Raw genomic sequence first — 26,415 nt, 5'->3', positions numbered from 1 at the left:
TGTTGTGACCCTCCCCCAACAGCAGATGTCGGGGGAGAGAAGGGTTGGGCATGTTGGGTTTCGACATGTCAGATCCTTTTGTTTGCCAAGAGATAAGACTTTGCCAAAGACCTCTGGCAGTGGCTTTACTCCTTCTCCCTATTGGGAACGCATAAAAACGACTGAACCGAGCGTGCATGTGTATGGGGGAGTCGGGAGGAATAGCTTTTTCGGCCGACCGTTATCTGAAATGTATGGCCAGTTTTAGATGTGCAGAACATGCATGTTTTTCAAAACGAAGCCCTGTTTTACCTACCGCTTCACCATTTAACCCGGAGTGTTAGGTTTTCTATCTTATTAGAAGCAGTGATCAGAGCAGAAGCTCATACAGACCATAGAATGTAAACCAGGATCACTAGTGGTAACGCATACTTTTATACATGACTCTTATTTTCGTTACCATTGATGCTTGGCATTAAGAACCGGTTGACGGGATTGAAATTGAAGTAGTAGATAAAATTGTAACATTTGTTTTTGTTTTGCCCTGTTGGAAAACTTCCTATCAATGTGTCTTGAATGTTGGGAATAAGTAACCCAAAATACTTATCGAAGTGAATATTTTACCTTAAAGTGAATGAACACTCTTGAACGTACACATTTATCAGTGTATGTAAACCTTTTTTTTTTTTTTTTTTTAGTTTTTTGTGCATTTTTCTCCAAAGTAGCCTGATCTGTTTTGCAACATATTTATTAACCATTTGCGCCATGATTTTAGAGCCATTTGCGCCATGCAAGTCAATTTTCAAAAGTGGAGTGAAAATTGGGTTTGGCTTACTGCTAGCTCAGGATTTAGACAAATTCATGAAATGCGGGTTCTTTATAAAAATAAAAAATTAATTCGCAATTGAGAAAAAAGTCACACCACATATATCCTGTCATAGTAATTTTAGCTAGTCTGACAGTTGATGGCAGTGATGTATGATGTAACAGATTTAATCAGAGGGCACATGCAGTTATAAATGTCACACACCACACGTGTCATTAGCCTAGCTTTAACTTCGATATTGGCTAAAACGATCCCACTTTTTAAAATTATGGGCCATAAGCCACCACTAGAGGGAGCTTGTGAGCTGCAACTCGGCAATAACACAGTATGTACTAATCTCCTAAACTCCCCCTAGTGGGTTCTGCAGCAACCAGATTTTTTATAATTTAACTATAGCTATATGCAGGAAATTTGGAGCTCTGACTCCTCTAAAGATATAATATGTAATTAATCGCTTGAATTTATTTATTTTTTTAGCTAAAAATTACCTGGTTTTTAAGGTGGTCGTTTACTTTAAGACATATGTGAGGTATATTATTTCTTGTAATTCTGAATATATATATTTTTCCCCTCACACAGGCTCAGTTGGAAGCACAGAAAGCCACGCAAGACTTCCAACGTGCCACGGAGGTTCTTCGAGCAGCTAAGGAGACTATATCCCTAGCAGAGCAGCGGTTGTTAGAAGACGACAAGCGTCAGTTTGATTCAGCTTGGCAGGAGATGCTGAACCATGCCACACAGCGGGTGAGCCATAGAATGACTGGGTATTAATATGGAACACATATTGGATTGTATCATAAAATAATTGTATTGTTTGAGTTGAATAAATAGTTTCTGACACATTCTTGACATTTTATGATCCTTTACCAGACTGGCGATGACATCATTTGATCCCATGATCTGCCAGAACAGCATGATCTGGAGGACATAGAAGGAAAATATCTCTCGCGGTCATTCTATATTAAGTTGTCTGGGGCTCTTTTTGGCACTACTGTTTCTGCAGAAATTAATGACCTGAATTTTTTTTAAAGACAACCATAGTCTTCCTGAGAAGATATAAGTATCTATGCAGCAAGTCCATTGCTGTGAATCAGCCGTTCATTTTTAACTGGGTAAAAAAAAACGTAGCGGCTCTAATTTTACATGGTTGTGTGCAGATATGTTGGAGAAAGACGTTTCTTCAGACAGAACAGCTGTTACGAGACATTTTAAGGCACACATTAAGATTGTTAGAAATACTGTAGAATTCTGAAACCCCATCAAGTGTACAATTTTACAGTAGAAACTATAGAATTTACATGCTCCTTGTAGCTTTTGACAGTCAGATTCTCTACGGAACCACACAATAAAAATAGATGGCGTGGGACACAAATACCTTATTTCCAACTAGCTAGACCTAGAAAGTTCACTTTAAGAAAGGTGATAATACTAAAAAAACACATTAAAATGGCGTTAAACAGAGTCCATCTCTGAATTTGCTGTGCAGGTAAATTCCCTCTTTTGTTCCACAGCAATTTTTAGGTTGGGAAGGGGCTGATTTGTAATGTTTTTCATTGGGATTACTAGAATAATGTCTGTGCCCGTGATCACTACTTTATCGTATCCATCTGTACAGTTTTTTTTTGTTTTTTTTGGTATGCATGGTCCGTGATTACGGACGGCCTGTCAATCTTTATTATAATGATTTTAGTAAAAATACAAATCGGTAAGCATACGTTGCAAGACCACATATAATATATACATTTACTTAAGGAATCTTTAACACCATTTTCCTCCCTATACGTTTTTAATCTATGAATGGGACTCTTGTCACCGAACCAAACCAATACTTTTCAAACTGTCAAAATACACCCTTTCCCCATAATAAGGATCCATTCAGACCTCTAAACTCACACTTAAAAAATTGTCCACCCATTTATCTAGACTTTTTTTTCTTTTTTCTATATATTATCATCATCCCTTTTTTGTATCTTAATTCTAGTGAGTCCCATTAGGATATCCCCCTCATAGTAATATACAGCAGGAAACAAACGTTAAATATACGTCCCCCTAATAAAGATCCCACTGCAAAAAAAACACATCCATCTCTCTCCTCCACAAACAAATACATCAAACCTCCTATTGCAACCAACTTCCACACAACTCCTCAAACTCTACCTTCCCACTGTTTGCTAGGTAGTAGATTTTTTTCGTATTGTAGCATCCTCCTCGCATATTTCCTCCAGCAATTTCCCATAGGTAGATCGTGCTTGATCCATTTAAACATAATAGTCTTACGCGCCCAATATAGCAGTTTCACTAGGACTTATTTCTTAATATCCCTTCTATCCTTAAGTCCATCATAATCCAATACACAAATAACCGGATCCAAAGGGATTTCAACCCCATCTCTCTACAATTTCTTTAAGGATGTCTTCCAAGAATCTCTTTATTTGGGGACATGACCACAGCATATGGATTAAGTCTGCCTGTTCCCCTGCACACTTAGGACAGTTTGCTTTCAGATCTTTAAACATTTTAGCCAACCTATATGGTGCACAATGCACCCTATAAACAATGAAGAGTTGTGTGACCCTAAGCTGAGGTCCATGAGATAATTTAGAAATATTTCCAAGTATTCTCTTCCATTGGAGCGCTCCGATCTCCCCCATATCTTGTATCCATCTCACCCGAGCAGGGATTAGAATAGTTTGACTCTTTTTATCACTCATTACTTTATATATCTTTGAGAGTCTCCCTTTCCCACCACATTCCTCTAATCCCAACATCAAGGTCACAGATGGTTTCTCCTCCAAGTCCTCTGTCATTTCCCTCCATTTATGACCAAGTGCAATTCTGAGCTGTAGGAACCATAATCTATCTTTCTCCTCAAGTCCATATTCCCTAGTTGGCTTATGGAACAGTTTTAGTCCTCCATTTTTAAGGATATGTCCTAATTTATATATCCCCTTCTGTTTCCAAAATTTATACTCCTTAATAAAATAATCATCTCCCATATTTGTATTCCCCCATAAAGGCGTACCACTCTAGAAACCTTCCAGTCTCAGCTACTACTTTCCATACCATAGTGTACATATACAAAGAGGGAAACTCAATCCTGTATCTTCTCCCCATTCCAAATTCCAGAATTTCATGCATGTTATAATTCTGACAGAATGGGAATTTATATCCTAGGGCCCTAACATTATCAGTTTTTGTATTAATAATCTTATTAATTTACGCAGCCAAAAAATAGTCTCTCATTGCTGGAATTGCCAAACCGCCCTTATCAACTGGTTTCTTCAGCTGTTCAAGTTTTATTCTAGGACGTTTCCCCCTCCAAACCAATTCTGAGAACAAACTATCAAAAGTTTTAAATATCGCTTCTGCCAACCAAATCGGACTATTCATCAAAACATATAAAACTTTTGGTAATAAGATCATTTTGATCAACGCCACCCTTGCAGCCAACCCTATATCCAGTTTTTCCAGATCTGAACCTTCTCTCATATGTATTTCAAGAGTGGGGCTACGTTTAACTTTTCATGCTCCTTTTATATCACTAAAGACGTTAATCCCCGGATATTTAAAGTAATCTTTTTTTGCTATTCTTTTTAACTGCCCTCCAGGAATATGTTCCTTTTCATCAATCGGTAAGATAGAAGATTTTCCCCAGTTAATACGCACACACGCGATACAATCAAATAGGTTAAAGATAATCCCAATAGAATTTTGTGTACCCAAAAACAATAAAATATCATATGCGACCAATGCTATTTTCTCTTCCTCCCATCCATACCTATAACCCACTATTTCTGGGCTTTTTCTTACATAACTTGCCAATGGCTCTCAATTGCTAAGTCAAAGGGGATAGGGGACAACCCTGTCTAGTTCTGTCAGGTCCGAATTTCAGGGTACCTTCCTTCTCCCTGTTAAACCACACTGAATAACCACCTCTGTAAATTGAAACCTGAATGCGTGCATGCATGAAAGAAGCAGACCAGTCAGACAAGTTGGTAGACATCTTTCCTTCAGTGAAACAGAAAGTGAACTGAACTTTATTTTAGAACAAAGAACACAGAGACACGTCTCCTCCCTAGAGATGTGGGACGTGCTTAAACACCCTTGGCTCCTCAGCTGTAAGTTCTTCTGTGCATTCCTCTTGCATTCCAGTGCGGTGTCTCCATAGGAGTGTCCGTCATGAACAAAGAACTTGTTATATATCGGTATATTACACAAAGAACTGAAATGTATATACATATGTGTGAGGATAATATTTTTGCAAACAATATACATGGTAATGATCCCTGACAGTTCCTCTATCAACCTTAAATGGATCTGATATGGTCCCATTTATCAATATCCTTGCCGTTGTTCCAGTATATAACAATTTTATCCACTATAGGAATTTTGGACCTATTCCTATATGCCTCAAAACATCCCACATAAAATCCCACTCAATAGAATCAAAGGCCTTGGCTGCATCTAGCGAAAATATTACTCTTTCCCCCGGATTGTCCAGCATCAGCTGAATATTCGGGTATAATCTGGATAAATTATCTATTGTAGATCTACCCATCATAAAACCAGCCTGATCACTGTGGATTAGATCACCCACTACTTCTTTTAATCTTGTTGCCGGAACCGTAGCCAAGATCTTAACATCTGTATTCATTAACGAGATTGGTCTATGTGTCCGAAGATAATGGATCCTTTCCCTCTTTTGGAATAAGTATAATCATCGCTTCCCTCATAGATTCAGGTAAAAGACCAACCTCAAATGCTTCCTCATATGTAACTAATAGTTCAGGCAACAAGATTTCCAGTTTTTTTATTTTTTTATATAAATCTCAAATGGGAGTGAGTCCAAACCAGGGGCCTTTCCATCTGAAGATGCAGCCAAGGCCTTTTCCAATTCCTCCAAGGAAATTGGTGATTCCAGCTATTCTTTTTTTCTTTTTTCCCCTCCGTCAAGAAAGGCTGCCCTGATCTCATCAAAAACTCAGCATTCTCCTTTTTAGACCCCTTCCCCCTTGAGTGATAAATACTCTTAAAATAAGAGAGGGGTCGATCCCACCACAATTTCCTCCTTGTCATTCTTTAAAGCTGAGATACATATATTTTTTCTTTGGGATTTAATAATCCCAACCAACCTTTTTCCCTGGGGTTCCCATTTCTATAGCAACACCATAATTCATAAAGAGTTGATCTTGCTGAGCTCTAAAAAAAAAACTTATTTTCATCGTTTTCTATGCCTTTTGCCAGCACTCTAATTTTTCCTTGGATGAAGAGGACACCGCTTCTTTTTCACCTTGACTAACTTTCTCCTTCAGGACTAGTTCCTCTTGTTTGTTTTTCTTCTTATAGTGACTAATTTCTCTGATCAGTGACCCCTCAAATATACCTTCATAGCATCCCATACTATCAATTGTGATGATGTGCGCCTATTATATGTTAGAAATTTAGCTAACCCAGTTTCAATAGTACCCAGTGAATCAATTACTTGAATCCAAAATGGATTGAATCAAAATATTTTCTCCCCTGTGTTATTACCCATTACACATTCTACTACTAAAGGTGCATGATCTGAGATCCCCTTCGTTTCATACGCAAACTTTTTAATAATTTCCAGTAACCGGCTATTTCTAAAACCATAATCTATTCGTGATAATACTGCATATGTTTTGGAATAGTATGAATATTCCACCACCAAAATTCTTCCAAAAGAGCCTGAAACTTCCTATTGCCTACAGAGAACTTCCCTACTTTTCCATCCAATCTATCCTCTATATTATTATTGAAGTCACCAGTAATAAGTAATGTTGCTTCTTCCTTATCAACCAAGAAATCTGGAAGTTTGTATAATACCTCAGAATTAAGGGGAGGTGGTATATAAACCGCCACTATCGCCCATCTCTTATTTTCTAGTGAATTACATAAACACAGAAGTTTGAACAGCACATTCCAACAAAACAAAATGAAACAAAACATGTATACAGGTGCAAGAACGCCTGTGACTGTAAATTTATACAGCACACAAGAAAATGGCGACCGCACACTGCGAACACTAATGCCACCTAAACTGCTAAGTATAAATAAATATTCATTACTGCTAAATCTACTTACAATAGGGAGGTTCCAGTGAACCATACAGAAAAACATATCTACCTTCCCGATCAACCAAGGCTGATCTAACCTCAAAGGGAATTTTTTTCTGAATACATTTTTATGTCTCCTGTGTTAAGCGGGTCTCTTGGAGGCAGACCACTGCTGGCAGATCATTTTGAATCCGCCTGAATACCGTCAATCCTTTAATTTTATCAGCAAATCCCCTAACATTTCAGAAGAGTTTAAACTCCTACTTCCAGGGTGGGACAGGTGATCAATAGGGGGAGAGGGGAGCAAGAAGAGAGCGGGGGCAAAAAAAATTTTTAAACCCCCCCCCAAAAAAAAAGAAGGAACCCCCCCCTATATATCTGTTCAAACAGATTCTACCTAAGCATACCCTATTGGGTGTCAACCCCAGTCTTTCTAGTAATCAATCCCTTTCATCCAGTCATTAGACTTATTTTCCATCCATTTTGAGAGATCCCCTGGGTTTTCAAAGAAAAATGAGGAACCTTCATAAACAAGATGTAATTTAGCAGGATAAACCAAAGAATAATTTATGCCTTTAACTCTCAATCTTTTTTTTCACCTCTGTAAAACCTGACCCCTGTTGTATGTCCGCAGCATAGTCTGGGAATATCATCACCTTAGCCCCATTATATATTATATTCTCCTTCTTTCTTACCTTTTGAATTATAATCTCTTTATCCTTTAGCAGACAGGAGTTTTACCAGTAATGTCTGTGGGGGGAGCCCTGGTTGCCCGGGATCAAAGGGGACTCGATGGACTCGTTCCACCTGGAACATACCTGACCGGTGTTCTTCCCCCACCACTTCTTTAAACCATCCTGTAAAAAACCTCACCGTATCCTCCCCCTCCACTTTTTCAGGCAATCCTACTATCCTCCGCTTACTCCTCAATCTGTTTTCTAGATCCAGTACTTTTATCCAACAATCTTTTATTCAAAAGCTGTGCCTCTTTTTTAAATCTTTCGACAGTTCCTGTGAGGTTTCTTCTATTGTATTAGTTTTTTGTTTCTATCTCATCAAGCCTTACTCTAAACCCATTCATATCTGTTCCTATTAGGGCCAAATCACTCTTGATTCCACCCAATTGTGACAATATATACCGTTCACCGCCTCAAAACATTGCATTATCCGCCCTGATATATCCTTTAGGGATGGATTTTCATTCTGTAGCTTCTCCCCCTCTCCCCTCACTACCATCTCCCCTCACCACCATCCCCCTCTGGGGATTTCTTCCGTACAGCCCCTGATCTACTCAGGTATTTTTCCATTTTCCCTCTGTCTGTTTTCTCTACTCTAGTTTGTTCTGATGGAAACCGTGAAACATCTGACAATCTACCCTTCATGTTCACTTTAGTTTTTCTATTAGCCATATCCCCCCCCCCCCTTCCCCTTATAAACCTGACATATGAAATAAATACCAAGTTTTAACCAAGTGGAAACACAAAAAATTTATGTTGGTGTATTCAAGTCTCGTACAGCACATTTGTATGTGACTTTGGCAGAATTTACTCCACTTAGCGATTTATCAACTTAAGCGAGAAACAAAATACAGGAACAAAATAAGATCTGACAGGTTTCCTTCTTTCCTTCTTCAGTATAGACTTTCACATAGATATAACATGCACCAGTGCATGAACTAAGCACAGTCCTGTAAAATCCTTTTTCCAAGTCCTATAATAGAGACCGCTCCAAGCATACAATTATATAATGGACCAGGCTTGAAAGTTTTGCTACTTTACCATGGTCCTCCAAAGAAGATACAGGCCGTCAAAGTAACATAAATTAACCCGAGGTGAAGGAGGAAGTACCTTAACCCCTTGACGCATTATCACGTACATGCAAGTAATAAGGGTCATAGGGAAGTATGGAGGGCGCGCACGGGCTGAGCTACCACCATACCCTGCGGGTGTCAGCTGTGTTTTACAGCGCACAGCCCAGACTAACGGTCGGGAACAGCGATCGCACTGTTCCTGGCCGTTTAACCCCTCAAATGCTGCAGTTAATCGCGACCGCAGCATCTGAGACGTTCTAGAGAGGGGGGTGGCCCTCTCCGACAGCTCATCGGTTCCCTCACACCGCGATCGGGGGGTGCCAGTGGTTGTCATGGCAGCCCGGGGGCCTAGTGAAGGCCCCCAGGGCTGCCTTTTGTCTGCCTCTGTATCTCTGTATCTCTGGCACGGCTTAACAGAAGCTTGTGAAAATAACGATATACTGCAATACATTAGTATTGCAGTATATTGTACCAGCGATCTAATGATCGCTGGTTTAAGTCCCCTAGGAGGACTAGTAAATGGTGTCAAACTTTTTTTAATAAAGTTATTAGTGGTGAAAAAAATTAAAATAAATTAAAAGTAAAAAAAAAAAAACCCTTTTCCCATTTTTCCTCTAAAGGGATGTAAAAAATAAACAAAATTGGTATCGCTGCGTCCGTAAAAGTCTGAACTATTATAATATACCATTATTTAACATGCACGGTGAACGCAGTAAAAACGCAAAAATTTAAACCGCCAAAATCGCTTTTTTTTGGTCACTTTTGGGCGCAAAAAAAATTTGATCAAAAAGTTGGACGTACCAAGACATGGTACCAATAAAAACTACAGCTCGTCTCGCAAAAAATAAGCCATCACACCGCTCAATGCACGGAAAAATAAAACCGTTTTGGCTCTCAGAATGTGGTGAAATAAAACAATTTTTTTTTTAACAAAAAGGTTTTTTCTTTTTAAAAGTCGTTCTATATAAAAAAAAATATATAAATTTTGTATTGCTGTAATCGTATTGACCCGCAGAATAAAGTTCAGTTGTCATTTTTACCGCACGGTCAAAGCTGTAAAAACGAAAAACAAAAAGACCATGTAGGAATCGCAGTTTTTTCCAATTTCAGCCCACAAAGATTTTTTTCAGTTTCCCAGTACTTTAGTACTTTAAATGGTGCCAATAGAAACTACAACTCCTCCCGCAAATAATAAGTCCTCACATCACTCTATTGATGGAAAAATAAAAAAGTTATGGCTCTTGGAACGCGGGGGGTGAAAAACGAAAAAAATTAAAAATGTCTCGGTCCTTAAGGGGTTAAAGAGGCTCTGTCACCACATTATAAGTGCCCTATCTTCAACATAACGTGATCGGCGCTGCAATGTAGATTACAGCAGTGTTTTTTATTTAGAAAAATGATTAATTCTGATGGAGTTATTACCTATTTTAGATTTATGCTAATGACTTTCTTAATGCCCAACTGGGCGTGTTTTTACTTTTTGACCAAGTGGGCGTTGTACAGAGAAGTGTATGACGCTGACCAATCAGTGACCAATCAGAGTCATACTCTTCTCTCCATTCATGTATTCAGCACCTAGTGATCTTGCTAGATCATGATGTGCAGTCACTCACACATTAACGTTACTGAAGTGTCTTGAGAGTGAATAGACATCGCTTCCAGCCAGGACGCGATGTCTATTCACAATCCCGACACTTCGGTAACGTTTGTGTGGGACTTAATGACAGCAAGCGTGATCTCGCAAGATCACGCTGTAAATGACAGCTTACAGCGCGATCTTGCAAGATCACGCTTGCTGTCATTAAGTCCCACACAAACGTTACCGAAGTGTCGGGATTGTGAATCAACATCACGTCCTGCCTGGAAGCGATGTCTATTCACTCTCAAGGCACTTCAGTAACGTTAATGTGTGAGTGACTGCACATCATGATCTAGCAAGATCACTATGTGCTAAGTACATGAATGGAGAGAAGTGTATGACTCTGATTGGTCAGCGTCATACACTTCTCTCCACAACACCCATTTGGTCAAAAAGTAAAAACACGCCCAGTTGGGCATTAAGAAAGTCATTAACATAAATCTAAAATACATAACAAAATTGATTTTGTTTTTCTAAATAAAAAACACTGCGGTGATCTACATTAGTGCCGATCACATTATGTAGAAGATAGGGCACTTATAATGTGGTGACAGAGCCTCTTTAAAGTGTTTAACCCTTTTCATGGCCGAGGTGTCATTGATGCCCCTGTGTCCAGGTCAAATTATAAATTTTTGATATGCACTTTTTTTAAACGATCATATCTTTGGAACCGCTTTCAATATCACAACTATTTTTTTACTTTTTTACAAGACTTATGAGGCTTTAATTTTCTAGATTAGTTTAATTCAGTGTTTTTTAATTTTTATTATGAGCAGACCGATCATTAAAAATAAAAAAATAAACTTTTTGTATTTAATTTATATATATATACACATACACATACACACACACACACTGTAGAGCTCTGTAACAATTAGTCGTCTTCTATCTCCGTCACCCTGGATCGCTGCGAGGGGAGTGTGAAGAGGGCTATATACACATGACCGTGAAAAAAATGTCTGCCAACAACAAATCAACCATCAGTTTTTCATGGCTGTTTTGCATCGATGTGTCTCAAAATTAGAATCCATCTCCTGGCAGTCTGACCGTTTTTAACCGGCATTTGCCATCCGTTTTTTTGGACGTTAAAAAAAAAAAAAAGTGGATGCATTTTATTTGTTAGGGTTTTTTGTCCATTCCCTGAAACCACCACAGTGCCCATGTAGATAGTGACGGAATACCACTGGAGATAGTGCCACTATGCCCACATAGTGCCAGTGTTCACTGTAAATAGTGCCATAGTGCCACAGTTCTCCCTGTAGATAATGCCCACATAGTGCCACACACAGTGCTCATGTAGATAGTGCCAGTGTCCCCTGTAGATAGTGCCAATATGCCACAGTACACCTGTAGATAGTACCACGCCCCCAGTATATAGCACCCCCCCTGAAGACAGCACCACACCTCCTGTAAATAGCGCCGCCACCCCTGTAGATTACAACATCCCGCCCTGTATTTAGCAATATCGCCCGCTGCAGATAGCGCCACCCACCCCACGTAAATGGCACCCCCTTCCTGTAAATAGCTCCCTGTAGGAGCGGAATCCCTCTGGTCGAAGATTCCGCTTCTACAGGAAGCCCCTGATGTCTCTGTCCATATATGGACATTGATGTCAGGGGTTAAAGGGGGTGTCAAGGAAAAAATTTTATTTATATTTTAACTTAATTGGACATATATAAGTAACTTTCTAATATAATGTCTATTTACCTCTGGCTTCGTTACTTGGTTCTGACCGCATCCAGGGTAAAAAATGTTATTTCCTGTGACGTTCCGTGTCTTTGCTCAGCTAGAATTTCCACGCAGTGGACTGTGCGGATGTTTCATGAGCTCTTTAGAGCTCCGCCTCCTCTGGTCCCGCTGCCTGTAAATATAGTTGATGACACGTGCTAACTGCACGGGGCATCGGCAGTTAGAAGGTATATAGCCGTATGGCAGTCGTAAAAGGGTTAAGGAAGAAACAGCGATTTCTTTCTCATCGATTCCATATGCCACTTGTATTCACAGTATCCTAAACTGAGGGTTTATTATTTCAGGAGCTTTCAACCTTGACACATAAAGCATAAATCCATCCTCAAGTTGTGGTTGTGGAGAGAAATTAAAGGGTTTACTTGCCAGCGTTCAACACGTCAGGGATCATAGCACATGCTTCCAGATAAACATCATCGTTCATCCTGCAGTGTTTCCAACTGAAAAAAGTTATCAGCAAGGCTGTGTGTGCAAACACACATAGAGCTGGCCAACCTTTAGAGAGTACCTCTATCGTCTGGCATAGAAGAGCAAACGGGAGGAGGATGCGACGGGACAGGGCGAAGCATTAAAACATCTGAAGCCGCGTGGGCACAAGGATCACTAGTCTACACCCAGCACAGATCAATGCCGACATCTTCCACCACAAAGAACATTACCTACATGTTCCCTGCAGACCCTAAATCTGGCATGCTGGGGCGACACCCGCTGTGCGTGTCATCACACACTCACATGCTTCCGCCCTCTGCTCCACCTCACAGACCTCCCAGTTCTTGTTACTTATAGAACACCAAAATATACCACAGCACTGTACAGATATTGTGAACCCCATTGGTGACAGGGACTAACCATGTAATTTCTTGCTACGCGCACGCACGCACGCACGCGCACACACACACACACACACACACGCACACGCACACGCACACGCACGCACACACACACACACACACGCTGATTTCATAGAAAGCCACTCCTCCTATCTGTCTGTCTTTGACGTGTGAGAGGAAACATTGGCCTTGTTCTGATTCATAAGCAGGACTCCAGTCAACATGCTGACCAATGAGTCACCGGTTTGCAAAAAAAACCTTTACAGATTTGTAAATGATGATAACCGCTCTTGGTAATAAGCTGTACTATAATAAGCTAATGGGAACACCCATGTGATCTTAATATGATCTTCCTCACTTAGGCCTCCATAAGGTTATAAGTCTAGAAGTTATGTATCTCCCATAATACCTTGAGTACTGTCTTACTGACTGTAGTAGAATTATAGAGGTTGTCTGCTTTGGACAATCAATATTTGTTAGAAGTGACCCCTGACAAAAAGCTGATCACAAAGTGTCCCTCTTTGCTTTAATGAGAGGTTTTCCTTTTCAACTTTATAAAATAATAATAATAATGTATTCTTGATTCATGGGCCCTTATAGCCATCCTATAGTTTTCAGTGGACTTCAGTAATAATAAAATTATCAAAGCGGAAATCCCAAAGAGAATTACCCTTCCTAACATCTCAGGTGAATGAAGAGGGAATATTCACCCCAAAGAAAATAATAGGTTCCCAGGCCAGCAAAATTGACTTGAGAAACTAACAAACCCCTTGGAAACAATGGCCCCTTTAAATTACAAATACCCACCTAGCATTGAAGTATCTATATACTTACGTGTTATCGAAATATTTTAATATTTGCCTGCTACTAAAATGTCCACCTAGGGGCTAGTTCACACACAGTTTTTTTGGCGTTGTTTTTGATGAGGATACCGCGCCAAAAAATGTCCGGTATCGCCTCCCATTGATTTCAGTGGGAGGCGGAGGCGGATTTTTTTTTTTTTTTACATTCTCTACAAACTACATTCTCTTTCCTCCCGTGATTCCGTCTCTGACCTTCCATTGAAGTAAATGGAAGACAGAGAAAGCGTTTTTTGCCCAAGGCGCTCAATGATCGCAGCTGAAAAACGTGGCAAAGAGTGCAGGCAGGTCAAAATCTGCCTGGAAAAAAAATCTGTGTGAAAATGGCCTTAGCCTTTGTTCACATATGCGTCGGGGGGGTTCCGTTCATGGGTTCCGTCAGGAACCCATGAATGGAAACAAAGGGAAACCATAGGTTTCTGTTTGTCTCCATTCCGTAACGTTTCCATTTTTATTTTTTTTGTGGAATCAGTAGCGTAGTCCACTACGCTATTGATTCCGCCCCAAAAAAATGGAAACCTTGAAAAACGGAGACAAACGGAAACCATTAGCAACATAAGTGTTACCATTGAAATCAATGGTGATGCAAACCGAAACCTATGGTTTCCCTTTGGTTTCCATTCATGGGTTCCCCTGACGGAACCCATATACGGAACCCGGACGCAGATCTGAACAAGGCAATTTTCACACAGATTTTTTGTTTGGTTGCCTTCATGAGTTCCCCCGATGCAGATGTGAATGAAGCCTAATCTGTGAACTCCGATTAATTGGTACATTAGACGTGCATGTGCATACGGTAATACTTGTCCTATGTGTAGAATATTGACATGTGATAATAAGATCTACACAGAAGTAAAGGAAGAAAGAGCAGCACACCCAAGTCGACTTTTTCTTTTCTTTATTGCTCAATAGTAAGAAACAGACAAGCGGGTACCGACAGTGAGTATCACAGGCAACAGCTGTTTCGGTTAGGCATGCTTTCTCAAGCCCTTAGATGATGTGATGCGTAGTCACGCTCCTTTTTAAGCGTGCATCGCGTCCAAAGCCATGGAATTCTTCATACACTGTAGAAATTTAAAAACAGAGTGACTTATCAAACATTTAAAAAAAAGACATTGCAGTTGCTAAACCCTCGACTCGTCTAGGGCATTTGTCTTGATTATTCATTTGGCCTCCTTTTTTAACAGGACTTTGTGGCGACCGCCACCTGCATATCCTCTCGATCACTGCAAAAGATATTTCTGAATCACTCCCATGTACACTCCTGCCATGATCTATCTAGATTTTGCCCCTTACTATAAGATCTAATGAATGCTATCCTGAATTGGAGCACATAAAAAAATTTTAAGCTCAAGAATAGGAGCAATTTTGAAGTCTATCATCCAAACAGGCCTAAAAATGTGGATGTAGATATGAGATATTTGGATACACATTACAGGATTTCCCTGGAGTCTATTTTGGAGTCATGACAGGTCTGAAATGGGTTCAATTTGTGAGAATGCTGAAATCCAGTATACGTACAGTGTACTATAGGTATAGTCCGTTCACGGTGAGTAAAGAAAGATGGCTGGATTGTTAAGGAAACCCGGTGCAAAACAAAAATGACTGGGTTATTATGGGAACCTGGTGTAAAACTGTGTGTCAGTGAGGCTAAGGGTGAAGAACCTGCGAGCTTCTATTGGCTAATACGGATCATCTGATGTGATATGAGGAGGACCCTTGATGCCATATTTGCTTTTGTATTGAAATTTTATATATAATATACCAAAAATATTCAAATGAAACAGCTCTCGTGTAATAAAGTGATGGGTGCAAAGCAACTGGAGCTTAATCCACAGCTCAAGATACCATACAAGGAAAAAAAAAAGATTGCCGCACTCCGGCAAGGTCCAGTGTGCGTATGTGTGTGTGCGCGCCCTAAGTCCGGGGGCTTGAGCATTTGATAATGAGTAAAGATTATACGTATAGGAAAGAGTATTTCAGAATCCAGAGTTATACTGCAGGGAGCCGGGCTCCTAACATCATAGTTATGTACGACGCTAGGAGTCCCTGCCTCTCCGTGGAACTACTGTCCCGTACTGAAAACATGATTACAGTACGTGACCGTATTTCCACGGAGAGGCAGGGACTCCTAGCATCGTACATAACTATGATGTTAGGAGCCCGGCTCCCTGCAGTGTGTTCGGTCCGCGGCTTGCGGCCGAAATACATTCCATCCTTTACGGACCGAACATGCTCGTGTGAATCCAGCCTAAGTGTGGGCCACGTGTAGAGGGAACCAGCTAGAGGCATCTAACTTTTGTTTACAAGTTAGATTTAGAATCTTTATGAATGGTATTCGAAGGAGTGCATGGGTCAAGATCCCACTGGTAAGATAGTGTGTTGGACTGGATGTGTCTCAATAAGTTTTGGGTCTACATGATTGCATATAGAGAAAGCCGGTCGTAGTCAAATCATTCTGCGCCATTCGCCCCTACACGCCTGAAAACGCAGAGACTCTACTCTGTTCAGTATGTGAACGACGAATAGACTGCAGCAATTATCAAAAACACAAACCTATATTGTATTCGCTATATTTCGGTAGTAAATTGCTTAACTGGTGCTATAAGCTGTGAAAATGTTAAAGGGTTTCTTCTATGCGAAAATGCTAAACATCCAGCAAGATTGTAGCAAACTAAAATCTGATGGAGCCTGCAAGGTTTTCTAACTAGAGTGGTATTTTTGTGTGATTTGTTGTCCTTTATTCCAAGGTAATACAATTACGTTTTATTAGTAAAATGGAACAGAGGGGTGAGAAGGTGGGGGGGGGGGGGTCTATTTTGCCTTTGTAAAATTGTATATAAGTTTCGCTATTAGAGAAGACTTAGTCAGTAGAAAGCCCCAGAGTCAGTTGAAAGGCCCGCGTCCCAGGTGACAAATCCAAAGGCGCTTGAGGGGAGCGTAACCCAGAAACAAGGTCAGGATCAAGACTCACAGAAATGTAGGTCTGTTTAGCTGGTACCAAGCCGGTCGTGGCTCAAGGATCCACTTTCCGGTGAGAAGTGCAACACTGTATAAGATATGATACTGAATAATAAAGAATGATTTAAACTTTTTTTTTTTTTACTGAGTAAAATATATTTTTAATAGTAGTTTTCATTCTAGGTTATGGAAGAAGAACAGAAGAAGACCCGCAGTGAACTGGTACACAAGGAAACCGCTGCTAAATATAACGCAGCCATGGGAAGAATGAAGCAATTAGAAAAGAAATTAAGGCGAAGCATCAACAAATCAAAGTATGTATCTAGATGACACTTCTACAACTCTCGGGAATATCTGAGATTGTCTTGCCAATAATCATTGTTACCAGTCCAGTAGTGTTTTGTAGACCCCACAAACATTTGGCTTCGTGTGTCAAAGATGTTGCAGAGAAAGTGTGCCTGCTGCCCATTGACTTATCAGGTTTCCGTTTTACTTTGCAGAAAAAAATTAGAGTAGCTAACTCCACTATCCTGACTCTTAAAGGGAAATGTCATGGATTGGATGGATCCCAGCTATAGTGTGTGAACAGGAACCGACTCTAATCAAAATGATGGCATTATTAGTATGCGATTTTTAACCCCACACCTTTTTAGGCAGAAATTGAGGCTCGTACTACTTGAGAAAGGGGTCTCTGTGCAGTGTAGTCAATAGTACTTTGGCAGTAGGTCCATTTGGGTGCTACTGACATAAGTGGGTTAAGCCTCTCAAATGCAGAAAAATATGTTTTTGTTTTTTTAAAGGAAGCCACCTATTATCGGTTAGACCTTTTTTCTATATAATCCTGATTATGCTATATTGGGTATGGTCACTCGAATTTAAAGGGGTTCTTCGCTATTTACTGGAAGGTTTCCTTGACAATAAGCTGATCACAAAGTGTCCCCTCGCTGGGACGCCCAGCAATCTGCTCTAATGTGTGGGGAAACCTGGCAGTAAGTGTTTAGTTTCCCTGCAGTGCCACCACAGGGGAAATTAAGCATTACACAGTATCCATTCATATCAATAGATTGTCTGTGTAATCCAGGACAGGACAGGTCCTCCATAGTGAGAGACTCTCTTTGTAACAGCTCTCTACTCTAGTTTCACATCTGACCAGAGCAACTTGGATTTTTTTCTTGTGTGGGGTTTGTGCATAACAATAAGTCGGTTAACAAAAAAAACAAAAACTCCCTAAAATTCACCTTAGTGTACGTATTGTATGTGAGTGCTTAAAAGGGAAATTAGATTGTGAGCTTCACTGGGCTAGACTATGTGTATAGTGCTTTTCAATATGTAGGTGGTATATCAATAATGGGAAATAGATCAAATACGTCTAGAAAAGGCTCAGTATAAGACTATAGAAGAAAATGTTTTTATTATTTATTCACAGTTGGGCTGATATGTTCATTGCGACCAAGTAAAAAATGGTGGACAGTCCTGAAGTCCTCAACATCTTACATCTTGTCGCATACATATTACTAACCTTTTTATGTCCGCAGCCGCAACATTTTTAAAACGTGGACATGGCTATGTGGTTGCTATATACCAGTGTATGTATGCAGCAGTTGAATCTTAATAGTAGGTTACATATACGGCTAGAACTGTCGTAGTCTTTAGTCCAGTTCAGGTTGCACCAAATACTTCCCCCTAATGTTAAACCGTTTGCTGCTTCGTGGATGTCAGGTAGAAAAATGTGGTGAATGGACGTTCTTATCTACGTTCTTTTCAGATGGACAGTTATGTTTCTTATATTAGGCGTTCTCCGTTATAACCTATAATTAGAAGAATTGCTTATGTGGTAATGATGCCCCAGAGACAGCGTGTCGGGGAGCGCTATTAATAGAATCGCCTTTCTGCCAGAAAAGCTCTGAGATATTCCGGCTATTTCGGGTTTCTGAATAAGTCAGATCTGGGGTTGAAAGGATGATTATTTTTCTTTTAATTTTTTTCTTAATAGATTCTTGTTTTTGGGTTTAAGTCCTATGGATTGGGAGGGACACAAAAAAAAGCTTTACCTATAGTCTGACTTTTCCGTTTATTTCTACACATTACGCCATGAAGGACAATTGGCTGCTATAGGCATATGACACCTTTTCTCTTCTTTGATATGTATAGTCTAATGGGCCTATTGTCGTTAAAGATGGTACGAGCAGGATTTTATGTCAATAAAATGTAATCCTTATATAGGGAAAAGTTCTGCAACTTTTTAAAATACTTTAGTTTCAATACCTGACTGCTTGCTGTGAGCAGTGTTTACATCGAATCGAAAGGTGAACCTACCAATATAATTTCCAACTGAAACCGATAAACCGCTTTGGATTCACATGCGGCAGATTTTGTTGCAGAAATTTCTGCAACTGAAAATCCGTTCCATTCATCTGAATGGGGTTGTTTTTGCAGCAGATGCAAGTATTTTTGCAAGTTCAGTTGAACCGATCTGATTTTCAGTCGCAGAGATTTCTGCAACAAATTCTGCGTGTGACTGCACACTAAGACCCTGTTCACACAGTTTTTTTTTGCAGCGGAAACTGTGACGGAAACCGCGGCAAAGAACGGCCATCCTCAATGGGAGACGGAGGTGATTTTTTTCCCCACGAGCAGAAAAAAACTTTTGCAGGGAAAAAGAAGCGGCATGTCCTTTCTTTGGGCATTTCCGTCTCGGACTTCCCATTGACATCAATGGGGGGCAGAGGAAGCGTTTTTCGCAGCGTTTTTTTCCCGCGGCGCTCCATGGCCGCGGCCGAAAAACGCGGCAAACGGCGTAGAGGCAAGTCAAAATCTGCCTCAAAATTCCAGATGGAATTTTGAGGCAGATTTTTCTGCCTGCAAAAAAACCTCTGTGTGAACAGGGCCTAAGTGTCTCCTGTAACAAGCCCTGCATCTGTGTCCATTTATCCACTCTTTCAGCCATTGGATATAAACAAACAAACATGTTTCCATTCAACGACCGCAAGATTTTGAGAATGGTGAGGAGTCTAAACACAAAGTAAGTTGGGAAGTTGCAGAACTTTTCATTATACAGCGATTTACATAAAGCCAAAAAGCCCCAGTAAGTTTAAAGGTGTAGATACTTTATGCCATGGGTGATATGGATGTTTGATAATTGTGTCAAGAACTAAAAAAACTGTTATGCGTTTACTCAGGTTTAATATTACATTTTGTCTAAAGGTCCCCTATTCAATGCGACACATCTCCAATAATGGGGACAATTGGAAGAGGACAATCCCTTTCATATCCGTGTATAGCCCAGCATGGATTATAATGTTCTATAGGAAATGTATAAATGCCTCCTGCCTGCTTTCAGTATTGTGCTGTATAGGTTTCTTTACATGAAGACGCTGGTTCTAGTACAAAGCTGTGACATCTTTGGTGGATCACACGTTGTTCCTTTGATCGTAGTTCTCTCGTCATGGTTGTAGGGCTGGTGATCAGTGGTTTGATTTTCTATCGCCCACTATTTCGCAATTCTGTTTGCCTTTGTCTCTGTGCATGTCTTTTAATAACCTGTATTTCTTTCTATTTTCCCTGCATAGAACGTATTTTGAAATGAAGGCAAAGTATTACCTGCAGCTTGAGGTTTGTACATAATTCTATCTAAATCCATAGTAAACCAATAACCTGTTGCATTTTTAAAAGGACACCAAACCCGAAGTCTAACTTTTTATACATTTGCCATGCAATTCATTTTATTCTTTGCCGAGGCTGGCAGTAGTGCTGATCCAAAGGATTTCTGACTGCGAGTCACAGAAAAATGACCTCATGATCACTATAACGATATCAGCCTTCTGTCACCCTTTCCTCAGTCCTAGTGTGAAACATAACCTGAAGACAAGGATCCATTTGATACCTACTAATGCAATCTTCCGTACTCTGGCCGCCTGGACCAGAAATGCTTATATAATGGCATACTTTTTTACTTTCCCGGATATTTCTAACGCTCCGATTGTCTTTCATGGACGTGTTATAAATTTGTATGCAGTTAGCCCCCCCTTGTGGAGGCTGCGGCAGCCAGAATTTTATCATTTAACGTTATGACTACTTGAAAAGAAACAGGGGACTTAAAGCGCTATAATGAAAACAAAAAACAGGTCTCCAACCGTGGAGGGATAAAAAAAAATGATTTTATATATATATATATATATATATATATATATATAATTAGTTGGCATGACAGACATTTTATGGCATAGCCACAAGAAATGCTGTTTCCGTAACTCCCATTTACTTCTGTGGGAGTTACGGAAACTGCGTCGCTTGGCTCTTACCAAGATCCAGTCCTGCTCTGCACTGATTCCCTACCTGGACGCAGCAGCCTCACAAGGTGGGATGGGGTCGGGAGTCCCCCATTTGGGAGATTGGTGCAGGTCCCAGAGATGGGACCTGCGGCTGTCAGACATTAATGGCATAGCCTGTGGATCTGCCATAAATGCCAGTCATGCGATAACTCCTTTGATGGAGACAATTAAGCTGTCATTGTGGAGGCGTGGCCTATAGTTATGGGCAGGGTTAACATAGACAATCCTTTTAAGTATCCCTGAAAATAATTCTGAAAAGTAGGCAAATATGTATGGCAAATTACACCGCCTGATCGGAGAGGAAATCTGCCATATTACTCCGCAAGCCACGGCCAATGTTAAGGTGAAGCCATAAAATTAGGGCGGCTGTTTAGCAAACGGCACGGGTAGACAATTATTCATGAATGCATTGTGGTATAAATTGTGATAACTTTTCAATAATGATCTATCTTCAGCAACTGAAGAAAACTGTGGACGACCTTCAAGCAAAGCTTTGCCTGGCAAAGGGTGAATACAAGACTGCCCTGAAGAATCTTGAGATGATTTCTGATGAGATACATGAGCGGAGGCGTTCCTCGGCTATGGGCCCAAGAGGGCGTGGGGTCGGTGCTGAAGGCAACAACTCAGTAGAAGATCTCTCCGCATGTAAACTGGAGTCGGACAACATTTCCAGTAAGTTTATTTTATGGTGTTTGGAAAAATGTGTAGTAGAGGCAGCCAGGAATTGACAACAGAAAGTGCGGCCATACTGGATATTCATTGTCACTTTTTTGAATTTGCTTCTCAGGAACTTATGGAACAACTATCACTGGATCAATAAGAACATGCTGACTTTCTGAGAAGTTAATTCATTAGTGACAATGTGGGTGTTCCTGTGGTCAGTTCTACAAAAAATAGCTGCAGCGGCTGAATAAAAAAAACAAAACAGTAGTCATCCTAACTTCTGGCTCGCTAATATATGCCCATTTTTAGCTGCTCTATCACTATTTATCAAAGGAATTTGCGAAGGGCCTCCAGATTAGTGTGAAGATGCCCTGTTTCCCTTCCAAAAACCTAAAACATATTTCTGGATTTCAGTTTAGTCTGTTTGAGCAAATTTAAATATCTATATATATTTTTTATCTGGAGTTATTTTGCTATCTTACTAAGCTAATAGATGCTGAGTGACTACACTACAGTGCCCATGAGGGTTGACACCCTTCTCTCCACAGTTACATTTGTAAAAAATGAAGATTTGCGACCGCTATGGATAGTTAGGTGACAACACTTATTTGCAATAAAACTTTTTTTCTCTCTTTTTTTTTTTTTTTTTTTTCCCTTTTACCATAGGAGGTGCTGCTCTTTAAATTTAAAGTCCACATTTTAACACAATGTAATTTTTAGGTCCAACTTTCTATGCTGAATATTTTCATTTATATATCTTTATAGGGGTCGGAGCTTAGATTGACCGATACAGAGCTCTAAATCCCCTGTTTCTCGTCACACATATATAGGATGAATTCAAGCAAATCTGGCTGCCTGTAGCCACCACTAGGGGGAGCTTATGTACTTACTGCATACTGTTTTATTATTGAGTTCAATGTATATTTCATATGCACTAAGCTCCCCCTAGTGGTGGCTGTAGGCAGACAAAATGTTCTCTTTTTAATCTGTATAATGCATCAGAAAAAAACGAGCTCTGACCTCTAAAGATATATTGACAATTTTCTCCGCAAAAAAATATAAATGTTGAAAACTGGACATTCCCTTTAAGTAGTTTGGTGTAGATGTATACATATCTTCCATAAATAAAGGTTTATGCCGTCAAACTGAGCCTTAAGACTATTCTCTATAAATAAACCAGGGGTCCTATTTCTGCAGTCAAAACACGGCATCCTGTATTTACAGTGGAATGGCATGACCTGACAAAAGAAATACAAGTGATCTGTTTTTTCTACCGCACAGGAAAGAGCCGGCCTGATTCAATGCGTGACTTTGGCTGTTTGTTTACTGAAGTAGAATTCTAGAGAACGCTCTTTTACTTTTATCTATTTTCTGACATAACAAGGTTTCCAGACTGCAGAATGTTTATCGGAGAAACTAAGAATCCAACCTTTATTCTGCTTCTAGTGAATTTGTAATTAGATTTTGTTGACATGAGAGCGGCGTTTCTGTGAATTGTTTATTTTAGTTCAATGTGATAATTGTGTTTGTAGATCATAAAGGGTTGTCTACTCAAAGACTTCAGTGGCATAACGCTATCATGTGATCCCAGAGTGGAATTGGTGGGGGTTCGACCAATGTGACCCCGCGATCGATAGAATAGTGTAGCAACTGCGAAATAGTCTTCTGATAGCTCCGCTCAACTTTCTCCAGGATGCCACGTAGACTGTAATGGCCAGCCGTACCCCTTTAAAGTTTTATTTTTGTTCAGGGTATATGTGCAAAAAGCTGCTACATTTGTTATAAACCCCATGCCATACCTCTCATTCTATGCAGTTCTCGCTCACGCTGCCAGGGAGAGTTGAGGAAGGCAGAAGGACCTTTTGGTTGACCGGGTGACCGTAAGAGCAGCTCCTAAACAACTAACATAGCTGACCGTTAATTCCCATCCCAGAATCCATAGACACAAAGTATGGAGCACAAACAGCTGAATTTACAAGACAGGCACCTGCACACTGGAGTGGGACCAGCTCATTTGGTATCCAGAATGCAGCATCCACCCTCAACCTCAAAAGTTCAGCATGATGGCTGTTGGATGGAAAATTATTAATTTAGCTACCTACTGTCGCCCCCTATTTCCCACCAATCTCTAGCATTCTTCTTTATAATACATACTACACATTTTCCTCCACCCCCCCCCCCCTTCCAAATCCCCATTTTTGTCTGGAGGTTGTAAAAAAAAAAAAGTGTGTGTTTGCGAATACCAGGTTTGTGGGGTTTTTCCTCCCATTTAGACTTGATCTATGTATAAGATCCCTTTGTATACAGTTGCACTTTATACAGGTTTCAGGCTTGCAGGAGTTGTTGTCTTAGGACTATTATTGTATTTTGGATAGCAGAAAATAAGTTCCCTGCTATTGTTTTTTTGCAGTGACCTCCGAGGTGTTTGAAGATGACAATCTCAGCAGTTTGGTATCAGAAGAAGACTCTGAGACTCAGTCTCTATCAAGCTTTAGCTCAGGCCCAACAAGTCCCTTAGAAGTTCTGAGTCCTTATCCTCCTGCAACCCGGCCTGGCAGCTTAGATTTGTCAAGCCCCATGTCTCTTTCTGAATTTGGGCTAATATCTCCTGTCCTTGGTCCCCGAAGTGAATGCAGCGGGGCGTCCTCACCTGAGTGTGATATGGAAAGAGGTGAGTCAAATAACATGAAATGGCCTGGTAGTGTATTCTGGATTCCTGCATCACAATAAAAGATTAACAAGACAAAGTCAAATAATTCAGTATATTTTAGAGGACTCCACTTTGTCTTAACATTCAATGTAAGGAAATATAACATTGTATCATAAAATAGCATATCATTAAATCTGTTTTTTTTATTAAAAGTGTGTGTGTGTGTGTGTGTGTGTGTATATGCATGTATGTGTATGTATATATATATATGTGTGTGTGTGTGTGTGTGTGTGTATATGCATGTATGTGTATGTGTATGTATATATATATATGTGTGTGTGTGTGTGTGTGTGTGTGTGTGTGTATGTATGTATGTGTATATATATATATATATATATATATATATATATATATATATAGATATAATCTCTATCAAGATTCAAATCGAAAATCGGCCATAGAATTGAAAAAATTCGAGATTTACTCTTTTGATTGAACTTTTTAATTAAAAATAAAAAATGCCTTTTATACGTTTACATAAGCCTTTAAGCTAGCCTGAGGCTAACTATGCTGGTAGCAGGAACAACAAAGTATTAGGAGGTGAGGTGTAACAGGCATACGGTGAGGGTACTGATTCATGTGGTGCACAAACACATGCTAAAAAAGGCCGTCATTTTACCTAACCTGGGGCTTTATAGAACTATAGCCACTCATAAAGCCCGTGAAAGGGCTGAAATATATATATATATATATATATATATATATATATATATACATATATATATATATATACATATAATGTGTGTGTGTGTATATCTTTTTTTTTTTTTTGTTATGTGATTATTCATATTAAAATTATTTTAAAGTATTCCAGTTTTCGTGCTGGCCACTGGAACACACACACACACTTCCAGTGAATAATTAAAACATGTTAGTCCAGATTTATGAAGACTTAAACTCAAGCCTGTTGGAGTAAGATGCAACAAATTTATTAAGAGGTGCGTGCACTAGAAAGTGAAATATATGGCAGTTATGGGCTGGCACAGATTTCCACTTTAATTTACGCCAATTTCTTGCATAAATTACACTAAATTTGTCAGGCTGCAGGTGGCCCTGTCCCCTTCCAATAGGATCAGCCACCTTTTTTAAAAGTGGCAAGAGCAGCACAAAAGGGAAAAAAGTCGCAAATTTGCACGAGTATGCCAAAAATTGTTTCCCCACCACCAAAGTAGCAAAGACTTGTAAATAAATCCCCTCCCCCTCCCCAAATTTTTTTGTAAAATTTTAGAAATCTTTATCCACATTGACTGCTCTATTGTGCTGCCGGAGGTCTAGATAAGGCACTATACACACAGTAAGGACTTGTTCACACGGTGTGTATTCCATACGTTTTAGACGCGTTTTATGCGCCAAAAAATGCATGCTTTAAGCTACCCATTGACCTCAATGGAAAACCGCATTGTAGTGCATACGAATTGTTTTTTTTTACGCTCGCGTGTTTAAAGAACCGCATCGCCCAATTTTCATAGTCGATGGCAGTGCTAAAATTTTTTTTTTCAAAAAGCCAGTATTTTAAAAAGCGCTTTACAAAAACGCTAGTGTTTTTGACACGTTTACACGTGTCTTTTTTTTTTTTTTTTTGAGTGCCGTGTGAAGAGGGCCTTAAGAATCAGTATTTATCTCCTGTACTCCTCTCTTTCTGCATTACAATACTAACCCTTTACTGTCCATTAAAGTAGGATATCGCAACACTGGAACTAGATGTTACGATCTATATGATTTGATAAGGGTTATCGATAATGGTTTTGTCCATGGTACTCCAATCATTTGAAATTTTTTGGACAAATCACTTGTGGTTCTGGCTTTTATTAATTGCTATTAGTAAAACTATTATCGGACAGTTTATTTAGCTATTGCCCCAGAAAAGTACATGTGGGCAAATACAAAGACAATAATTTACACGATGCAAACAATTTTTCCTAGGAAAGATTGTTTATATTTTGTAAGAAATAACTTTTCATATGTATCATTTTCCCAAGCAGC

At 39.7% G+C, this 26,415-nt stretch overlaps 1 protein-coding gene across 1 annotated transcript in view; it reads left to right on the top strand.

Moving 5' to 3' along the window:
- The window catches only part of SH3BP5 (SH3 domain binding protein 5), a 92,954-nt gene that overhangs the window by 63,741 nt on the left and 2,798 nt on the right, over positions 1 to 26,415 (top strand). Inside the window, exons 4-8 of the mRNA XM_075827132.1 lie at positions 1,385 to 1,549; positions 16,912 to 17,042; positions 20,298 to 20,340; positions 21,515 to 21,731; positions 24,133 to 24,393. Coding sequence (XP_075683247.1) covers positions 1,385 to 1,549; positions 16,912 to 17,042; positions 20,298 to 20,340; positions 21,515 to 21,731; positions 24,133 to 24,393 — 817 coding nt within the window. The remainder of the gene's footprint in view (positions 1 to 1,384; positions 1,550 to 16,911; positions 17,043 to 20,297; positions 20,341 to 21,514; positions 21,732 to 24,132; positions 24,394 to 26,415) is intronic.

The sequence above is a fragment of the Rhinoderma darwinii genome, chromosome 5 (assembly GCF_050947455.1).
Source record: "Rhinoderma darwinii isolate aRhiDar2 chromosome 5, aRhiDar2.hap1, whole genome shotgun sequence".
In the NCBI taxonomy this organism is placed as follows: Eukaryota; Metazoa; Chordata; class Amphibia; order Anura; family Rhinodermatidae; genus Rhinoderma; species Rhinoderma darwinii.
The sequence above is the reverse complement of the archived record's forward strand: the minus strand, read 5'-3'. Positions and strand labels throughout refer to the sequence as shown.